The sequence below is a fragment of the Pristiophorus japonicus genome, chromosome 3 (assembly GCF_044704955.1).
Source record: "Pristiophorus japonicus isolate sPriJap1 chromosome 3, sPriJap1.hap1, whole genome shotgun sequence".
NCBI classification, from domain to species: domain Eukaryota; kingdom Metazoa; phylum Chordata; class Chondrichthyes; family Pristiophoridae; genus Pristiophorus; species Pristiophorus japonicus.
In genome coordinates this window covers 286740742-286751484 of record NC_091979.1, presented here as the reverse complement: position 1 = coordinate 286751484, position 10743 = coordinate 286740742, and the positions used below count along the sequence as shown (strand labels likewise).

The 10743-nt window shown below is 40.2% G+C and overlaps 1 protein-coding gene across 1 annotated transcript in view; it reads left to right on the top strand.

Annotated features, from left to right (window-relative positions):
- Positions 1-4445: 4445 nt before the first annotated feature.
- The window catches only part of LOC139260320 (serine/threonine-protein kinase 32C), a 455645-nt gene continuing 449347 nt past the window's right edge, over positions 4446-10743 (top strand). The window contains exon 1 of the mRNA XM_070876794.1: positions 4446-4675. Within this exon, the coding sequence (XP_070732895.1) occupies positions 4624-4675 (52 nt within the window). The 5' untranslated portion in view covers positions 4446-4623. The remainder of the gene's footprint in view (positions 4676-10743) is intronic.

Below are 10743 nucleotides of genomic sequence, written 5' to 3'. Positions count from 1 at the left end.
TCTGTTTTCTACCCTGAAACATGGCTCCAGGGTAACCAAGGCTGGAAACTCAACATCCAGGGGTATTCAATATTCAGGAAGGATAGACAGAAGGAAAAGGAGGTGGGGTAGCGCTACTGGTTAAAGAGGAGATTAATGCAATAGTAAGGAAGGACATCAGCTTGGATGATGTGGAATCTATATGGGTAGAGCTGTGAAACACCAAAGGACAGAAAACGTTAGTGGGAGTTGTGTACAGACCACCAAACAGTAGTAGGGAGGTTGGGCATGGCATCAAACAAGAAATTAGGGATGTGTGCAATAAAGGTACAGCAGTTATCATGGGTGACTTTAATCTACATATAGATTGGGCTAACCAAACTGGTAGCAATACTGTGGAGGAGGATTTCCTGGAGTGCATAAGGGATGGTTTTCTCGACCAATATGTCGAGGAACCAACTAGAGAGCAAGCCATCCGAGACTGGGTCTTGTGTAATGAGAGAGGATTAATTAGCAATCTTGTCATGCAAGGCTTCTTGGGGAAGAGTGACCATAATATGGTAGAATTTTTCATTAAGATGGAGAGTGACATAGTTAATTCAGAGACTAGGGTCCTGAACTTAAAGAAAGGTAACTTCGATGGTATGAGAAGTGAATTGGATAGGATAGACTGGCGAATGATACTTAAAATGGTTGACAGTAGATAGGCAATGGCAGATATTTAAAGATCACATGGATGAACTACAACAATTGTACATTCCTGTCTGGTGTAAAAATAAAATGGTGAAGGTGGCTCAACCGTGGCTAACAAGGGAAATTAGGGATAGTGTTAAGTCCAAGGAAGAGGCATATAAATTGGCCAGAAAAAGCAGCAAACCTGAAAACTGGGAGAAATTTAGAATTCAGCAGAGGAGAACTATGGGTTTAATTAGGAGGGGGAAAATAGAGTATGAGAGTAAGCTTGCAGGGAACATAAAAACTGACTGCAAAAGCTTCTATAGATATGTGAAGAGAAAAAGATTACTGAAGACTAATGTAGGTCCCTTGCAGTCAGAATCAGGTGAATTTATAATGGGGAACAAGGAAATGGCAGACCAATTGAACAAATACTTTGGTTCTCTCTTCACTAAGGAAGACATGAATAACTTCCTGAAAATACTACAGGGCCGAGGGTCTAACAAGAAGGAGGAACTGAGGGAACTGAGGGAAATCCTTATTAGTCAGGAAATGGTGATAGGGAAATTGATGGGATTGAAGGCCGATAAATCCTCAGGGCCTGATAGTCTGCATCCCAGAGTACTTAAGGAAGTGGCCCTAGAAATAGTAGATGCATTGGTGGTCATTTTCCAACATTCCATGGACTCTGCATCAGTTTCTATGGATTGGATGGTAGCTAATGTAACCCCACTTTTTAAAAAAGGAGGGAGAGAGAAACAGGGAATTATAGACCGGTTAGCCTGACATTGGTAGTGGGGAAAATGCTGGAATCAATTATTAAAGATGTAATAGCAGTGCATTTGGAAAGCAGTGACAGGATCGGTCCAAGTCAGCATAGAAACATAGAAACATGGAAAATAGGTGCAGGAGTACGCCATTTGGCCCTTTGAGCCTGCACCACCATTCAATATGATCATGGCTGATCATGCAACTTCAGTACCCCATTCCTGCTTTCTCTCCATGTATTTATGAAAGGGAAATCATGCTTGACAAATCTTCTAGAATTTTTTGAGGATGTAACTAGTAGAGTGGATAAGGGAGAACCAGTGGATGTGGTGTATTTGGACTTTCAAAAGGCTTTTGACAAGGTCCCACACGAGAGATTAGTGTGCAAAATTAAGGCACATGGTATTGGGGGGTAATGTATTGATGTGGATAGAGAATGTATTGATGTGGTTGGCAGACAGGAAGCAAAGATTGGGAATAAACGGGTCCTGTTCAGAATGGCAGGCAGTGACTAGTGGGGTACCGCAAGGTTCAGTGCTGGGATCCCAGCTATTTACAATATACATTAATGATTTAGACAAAGGAATTGAATGTAATATCTCCAAGTTTGCAGATGACACTAAGCTGGGTGTCAATGTGAGCTGTGAGGAGGATGCTAAGAGGCTGCAGGGTGACTTGGACAAGTTAAGTGAGTGGGCAAATGCATGGCAGATGCAGTATAATGTGGATAAATGTGAGGTTATCCACTTTGGTGGCAAAAACAGGAATGCAGGTTATTATCTGAATGGTGACAGATTAGTAAAAGGGGAGGTGCAAAGAGATCTGGGTGTCATGTTACATCAGTCATTGAAAGTAGGCATGCAGGTACAGCAGGCAGTAAAGAAAGCAAATGGCATGTTGGCCTTCATTGCAAGAGGATTTGAGTATAGGAGCATGGAGGTCTTACTGCAGTTGTACAGGGCTTTGGTGAGACCACACCTTGAGTATTGTGTGCAGTTTTGGTCTCCTAATCTGAGTAAGGACATTCGTGCTATTGAGGGAGTGCAGCGAAGGTTCACCAGACTGATTCCCAGGATGGCAGGACTGACATATGAAGAAAGACTGGATTGACTAGGCTTATATTCACTGGAATTTAGAAGAATGAGAGGGGATCTCATAGAAGCATATAAAATTCTGACGAGATTGGACATGTTAGATGCAGGAAGAATGTTCCCGATATTGGGGAAGTCCAGAACCAGGTGTCACAGCCTAAGGATAAGAGGTAAGCCATCTAGGGCCGAGATGAGGAGAAACTTTTTCACCCAGAGAATTATGAACCTATGGAATTCTCTACTACAGAAAATGGTTGATTCCAGTTCATTGGATATATTCAAAAGGGAGTTAGATGTGGCCCTTATGGCTAAAGGGATCAAGCGGTATGGAGAGAAGGCCGGAATGGGGTACTGAAGTTGCATGATCAGCCATGATCATATTGAATGGTGGTGCAGGCTCGAGGGCAAGAATGGCCTACTCCTGCACCTATTTTCTATGTTTCTATGTTTCTGTCGTTAGCCATCCTCTATCCATGCTAACATATTACCCCCAACCCCGTGAGCTTTTATCTTGTGCAGTAACCTCTTATTTGGTACCTTATCGAATGCCTTCTGGAAAACCAAATACACCACATCCATTGGATCCCCCTTATCCATCCTGCTCGTTACACCCTCAAAGAACTCCAGCAAATTTGTCAAACATGATTTCCCTTTCATAAAACCATGCTGACTCTGCTTGATTGAATCATACTTTTCCAAATGTCCCACAACTGCTTCCTTAATAATGGACTCCAGCATTTTCCCAACTGGTTGAACTGGTAATGTGTAATGTGATTGTTAAACCTTCTGCTAATAAACCAATTATTTCATAATAGCAATATGTTGCTATGAATTCTTAAGCAAAGATTCCATGAAGCAAATGCATTACCATAGGAAGTCGGAAGGACACCAAATGCACCTGAGAAATTAACATGTGGATTGCCAATGCTAGACGCAGTTTATTCAGGAAATCCTTCCACATTCATGTTGGTTTTGTGCCTTCGGGAAGGGATATGGGCAGCACATATCGTGGACGTTCCAAGACAATTGGCAAATAGGGACAGGATCTACAGTGTTTAAGAGACTTGGCTGTTGAACGGCCAGCTTGACTTGCACTTTACTAGCTTTGTGTTGGTTTTGCTAAATGTTTTCAGGGTTTTCCTTTTCTGGTTTCTTTTTGTATCCAGGGAACCTTGAGATCTCCTAAATCCGAAACCAAATACAACCTTAACATCGGTTAGAGATTAATTTTCCCTTTATTAATGGCACATCAGAATTCAAGTCCAATAGCTTTCACGGTATAAATAATATTTACAAAAGCACACATCTCGCAGTTACATCTCCAATTTAGTTTGTTTGTGCAAAAACTCGAATCTCATTGACTGCCCCCACCCCGCAGCGCTTCCTCCATCCACCTCGAAAGCAGCGACCACGGTGGTCGGTTTGCATGATTGATTGGGAAAGCAGCCAACCGCCTTTGAGGGATCTGCGGCGCTGCCCGCAAAGTCGCCAATGGGAGCGGTGAAGGGGCGGAGCCGGGAGGCGAGAGGTTGGAGGAGGTGGATTACGATCACCGAGCGCCTGCACCTTGTACAATGAGCAGCCCGGTGTGAGCGGGCGGCCGCACTAACCAACGCACACCAGACAAGGCTGGGCTTTCCCAGCAGCGCTGCCTGTCCATTTTTTTGCAATAAGAAAGCATTTTGACATCCACCGTAAAAAAAATTTAAGGTTTTCCGTTCCATTTTTTGAGCCATTTTCATCTATTGTAGGGAGGAGAGGAAGGGAGGGAAATAAAACCCAGCCCCTGTTCTCCCGCGATGTACCAGTGTGGCAATAACCAAGCGGTCTGCCTCCAAAGCCGCTGCCCCAGTGCCCTGGGCTCCAGCTAGTAGTTTTCCATTCAGCTCCGCCCCACACCCCGTGTTTCCAAGTTTTAAACGTGCAGACAACCTTAAAACAGACCAGGACCACCACATTGTACCCGCGCGTTATGGCCGTGAGACACTAAGCGGGGAGTGACTGGAAGGAAATGTTCGCTTCCAAGTACTGCACAGCTCTCCTAGTGTTGAAGCAACTAAGGAATGCCAGCGGCTCGGCTCCTTCTTAAATGTATCAGAGGTGAGAGAGGATGGGAGCGAACAGTTCTTCAAAGCGGCCAGTTTTTGATGAAAAAGAGGATGGTAAGCATCGATTGATTTCTACGATGTTGTAATGGGGAAGTGTTTGTATGTACCTGTAATAAAACAATTCTATTTCATGCAATGCTTTCACTTTAAAGTACCAATAGTAAATATAAAGAACTTTTGAGTGCACACGGTTAGGGCAAGTTTTTAACATCTATATGGAAAACATATTTTCCATACTTGAAGGCATTGCTTTTTCTACTAACTTAGAATAACAAACAGAATTTAAAAAGCGTCAAAAAGCTGTTGTGGACAGATGTTAATCTTTGTGTGTTAAACATTGAAACCCCGATAACCCCAAATACATTACTAACCACTCTTGACAGACTTCTCGGAAATACATTAGTCACGATTTTTCTGTAGTATATTCTTCAATTTTTAACCAGACACAGAGCCGGAACTAGGATGTTGTATTACCTTAAACGCATTTATTGGGTTTCTAAACAGCATTATTATATTGATGCATAATTGGATTTGTCAGTAATATGGATAATACTATAATGGGTATTTCTTTAATACTGCAGCGAATTTTATTCCTGATGTAGTGGATGCTAATCTGCACACAATGCTGTTGGCGAAGGAAACAAACCACAATCCTTTTATTGCAGTATAGATATTCACAATGGCTGTATTTTAGTTGTGTTAAAAGCCTTGTAATACCTGTTTTAAAAAAGTTTTTAACAATGTAGTTTGGTCTTCATCTATGAAAAAAATATTGAACTTTGTGTTTATTCCTAGCTCCTGAGTATGAGATTTAAAAAAAAAATGCAATATTGGTAAAGTAGTAATGTTCTGAAAAAGACGACTACACAGTTGTCAGTGATGAAATAATCAGCAGAACTCTGATTAAAGTTTGTGTAGCTAATAGCTGATTGATAAAACGTGCAATCTGGGCCATAACAATATATTGAAATGTTCTCTGTATTAATAGAGAAAAACAAAAAGTATAAAATAATACATTAGAATTGTACTACTTTTGTTCTTTTGCTTTTCCATGCTGTTTTCTGTATTTCTTAACCATTTAATGCACAGATTCCTTTCTATAGTTTTTTTTAATCCTGCGTAGTATATATTTTGAAGTCCTTCCAAACAGTTGTTTTGGTGGTGATTTCATCTGCACCCACTTGCCACTGAGACTGGCATAATTCGTATGGATTGTAGCTACGAAATGTTGGATGGTTGAGTTTTTGTTTTTCAAGGAAAGTTTGCAGTATTGGAGGACTGACCCACACTTGATGTTTTTAAGAGAACAAAAATGACCAAAGAAATAATTCTTTAAAGGCAGTTACCCAGGGCCGGTAACAGTGGGCATGATGCGAGCTGTCCATTAGAGTAAAAATGCAAGATGGCAAAACCAGCCAACATAGAAAAAATGAATCAAGTAGTGCAGTGGAAGGTGCTGGACTGTTCCTCCTCGGATCAATTGTTTTCTATGTTTTACTTGTATAACACATACAATAGAATTGTTTTATCTGTTGCTAACTGCACCAATTGCAAATGAAAACCATTACCAACGTTATTTTTTTGCTGCAACTAATCATTTATTAACCAAAATAAGCAGATACATTTAAAATATATCAATTGATTTACTTTTAAATTGGAAAATTCCCTGAGATTTTTTTTTAATGTTGAATTCTAGTTTTGCAATCATGACCTCACAGGATAGAACATTTGGGATCAGAACATACACATTCCTCAAAACGGAGAATAGGTCCATGCATGTTAGATTTAGTGATCTACAAGAGCAGAACTAAATTTATTCCAGGAACAAATTCTGCTATTTAATCAGACTCTGGCTGATCTATAGCTCATCTCCATTTACCTGCCTTTGTTCCTCTTCTATTCTTACCTAACAACATTTTATCAAGCACAGTCTTGAAATTTAGTTTTAGCCCCAGCATCCACAGCCTTTTAAGGGAGAGAGTTTGAGATTTCCACTACCCTTTGTGTGAAAAAATATTTCCTGATTTCACTCCTAAATGGGCAAGCTCTAATTTTAAGTGTGTGCTCCCTTGTTCTGGAATCCCTTAGCAGAGGAAATAATTTATCTGTATCTACTCTGTTGAATCCTTTTATAATTTTATACACCTCAATTAGATTATCCCTCGACCTTCTAAACTCAAGGGAATACAAGCCAAGTTTACTCAACCTCCTCGCATAATTTAATCCCTTTAGCCTCCGTATCATTCTGGTGAATATGTGCTATACCTCCAAGGCCAATATATTGTTCCTGAGGTGCCCTAAACTGAACTCCATTCTCTAAATGAAGTCTGTCTAAATTCTGTACATTGAAACATAACGTCCTCTCCTTCATATTCCAGTCCCTTTTGAGATAACGGCCAACATTCTATTAGCCTTTTTATTACTTTTTGTATGTGCACTAGCTTTTCGTGATTTGTTTACCTTGGCACCCAAATCCCATTGTTGTTGCACTGCTCCGAATTTTTCACCATTAATTAAATCTTCTGATTTGTCTTTCATGTTTCCAAAATAGATGACTTCCCACATTGAACTCCATCTGTCACATTTTTCCCTTCACTTAATCTGTCCATGTCCCTTAGTAACTTCCTGCTCCCATATACACAACTTACTATGTCTTCTAGCTTCATGTCATCTGCAAACTTGGATATACAACTGTCTATTCCTCTATCCAAGTCATTGATAGATATGGTAAAAAAGTAGAGCCACCAATACAGAACCCAGGGGAACACCACTTATCACATCCCGAAAATCAGAATACATTCTTACTCCTTACTCTTGGGTTGATAGTTGATTGGGAGATAGGAGCCCATGTTCCAAGATTATCTCCAATTTCATGTGCTTGTATTTTCGCTGCTAATCTGTGTGAAACCTTATTAAATATCTTCTGGAAGTCTATAAGGCAGCATCCACCATGTTAGTGACCTCCTCAAAAAATTCTACTAAATTAGTTAGACATGATCTGCCCTTCACAAATTTCGTAGACACTGATTCCCTGCTGACTGTCTTGGATAAAAATATTAAATGCTATGACCAACTTATTTTTTAACTTCCAAGTATTGACAAACTTTTTTCAATCATAAATTTTAGCAAATAAAATTGCAGTATTTTGCATCTTGTAATATGAAAAGTATAATGGGAAAACTGAAAAGTTGTTTGATTTTTATCTGTCTATCAATTGTATTCTGCATCTATTGTTTAAAGTGAAATTAAGATAAAATGTTACATAGATTAAAAGATGCCTCTTGTTACCAATTGTACACTTAAAAAAAAAAAGGTGAGCGAATTAGCACAAGGATTCATTGCAAACCTAAAACACTCCCAGGCAAGGTACAGTACAGGTTAGATGCGGTGCAATGCGCTCTCTATTTTGCTGCATCGCTGTGCCTTTGTTCCAACATGAAACGTGCACCAGAGTAACATTATTTTCCATTTCTCACACTAGCCATTCATGTGAGTTTAACAGTCTGTGCCCAGTAGGAACTGGATGAGACTGACTAAGTAATTTCATATGGGACCCTTACAGCCAGCAGCTAGAGGAGACGATCATCTCATAAATACATTCAAACCCAGATTCCAGAAGTGGAAAAAAAAAGCGCTTGTACACTTTGCTACCAGTTCCTAGCCTATTTTTCATTCCGGCTGACTGTTTGCACCATCTATTTCTAAAGCTCTCAGTTAACACTGAACAAAGTCACTTGGCTGCTATTCCATCAGATAGCTGATTAATTTTGACATGTATGCAATCAAAATAGTAAATCTGCATAATATTTTATAAATCACAGCCAATATTTTAGAATTCCATTTTTCATCACTGACATTTCAGTTCTCCTTTGTCTGAGCTTTAATCTTCGGATGTGCAATTATCCAAAGACAAACAGTAAATGATGTTTGTGTACGAATATAAAACTGAAAACAATAATCTGAAATCCTCAAATCCCTTTTACTACAAAACAAAAGTAGCATTGATTATTATAACATGGTGGGAAAAGCCACATTATTGTTTTGTTTAAATCGAGCCAAGCTGCACATTTTTCTTAACACCGCCAATAAAGCAGATTCTTGACTTGTTTACCTCAGTAGGTATTTTTAATCATGGAAGGCCTTTTTAATTCAGCTTTTTAAATATAGTTTTAGTGAAAGCAATGTTCCCATCCAATTTTTGAATGTCACTTGCAAAATATGCTAGTTGGTTTCTTAGTTGCATAAGTTGTACATTATGCAGGGATGCTACAGTATCTCTCAATCATACAGGCTTTAGGGTAATTTTTTCTCATTTATAACTCTAAAAATTGCCAAACGACTCATGCTGAAAACTAATTGGGCAAAGGCAACCTGGTACCAGGTTTCATTTTGCTGCAAAATGCACCTCACCGAGAGATGTTATGAAGGTTTACTCCAGTTACTGCTCCGGTTGCCAACAGGAATACACTACTCCCAACACAAGACCGCACAAGTAATGTAATATTTGATATGGTACGTTTCACACATTCTTTCAGAAGAATTAAGAAAAATCAAATGTTTTAAGGAATTGTTAATTTTTTGAACATGATGCTGGATTAGTGGAGGAGTGCATCTTGCGAGTTAAGCCTGTTCTAGATCTTGCTGGGCACTGTGGATTGTCCTGGGGCTTGTGTGCTGATGAGGGCTCCTTCCCTTGCCAGAGATTATTCCCCCAATCACGGTCATTTCTATTTCTCTGAGGTGACTCTTCCCTTCTCTTCTTTACGCTTTCCCCACCTGCCACCCTCCCAGCATGTCCCTTCAAACCCTCTGTGTCCATTCCAAAGAACTTTCTTCCTGCCTGTGACCTTTTGGGAATCCCCCTTGATTATAGTGCTGTCAATCTACTTGTAATGCACCATAGCTACTTCTGCATTGAAACGTTCAGCTAAGCTCAGAATTTGGAACTTCCTAATCTTGTGAACCAGCTCAGTGCAAATAGAAGAGCTTGCATGTATAGAGTGTCTTTGATATCCTCGGGATATTCCTAAGTGCTTCACAGCCAATGAAGTACTTTAACAGTGTTGACACTGTTGTAATGCAATGGAATTTGAACGCATGACCTTCTGACTCAGCTGCAAGAGTGCAGGTTAACACATGATGATAATTGGTAAATCCTCCAGCCCACAGAACTTTTCTGAGTATCTCAGTACAGGTATATCGCAATGACAAGTGCCACTTATCAGGAATGACGCATCAAGCAAACTAGGGAGTGAACACACAGGAAGGGGCTACCCCATAGAATCATAGAAATTTACAGCACAGAAGGAGGCCATTCGGCCCATCGTGTCTGTGCCGGCCAACAAAGAGCTATCTGGCCTAATCCCTCTTTCCAGCTCTTGGTCCTTAGCCTTGTAGGTTGTACCTGAATGAGGGAGCAGGTGAAAGAGGTTGGAGGTGTACACCAAGTAATTCGGTGGAGTTACACATTTGGGAGGTTGGGAGCTGAACATCGGTTTGTAAAGTAACAAAAAATTACCAACCTCTGTTCAGAAGTACCTGTTTACCTTTGGCTCTTCAATTTTGAACTTTGCCCAGCTCGACACATTTGTGTCCACAACCGTGAGTACTTCTGAGCACTTCTAAGTAATTCTGTCACACGTTACCACCCGTCGTTCTCTAAATTCCAATCTTGCTAGCATGTGCATAAAGAACCATCGGAGGATAATGATGCAAAGGGAGTGATTACAAGGTTTGTTAGCGAAATGTCATTATGAATTACAAGAGCAAAATTTGAAGGGTGTGTGTTACCTGCACCCTGTGGTTAGATGATAACCTTGAAATGATTTTGTTGCCTGTTATTAAAAACTGCATATGTTAGTTTGCATTATTCGTTGGTGGTCTTGTTTTCAGTATGGTACTGTGCTTGGAAGCTATGCACACCTTTTATTATTAAAATACTTTGGGCTGGATTTTTGGTTGTCTATAGTCTCAGTTAGCACCCAGAGGGGACGTTAATGTGAGCGTTGGAGCTTAGCGACCGGGCCCGCAGCTTATAGCAACCTGACGGAAAATTCATTAGAGGCTCACCAGGGATGCAAACCATTAGCACTTGACAGCTGACGATCAGTACAATCCTGACG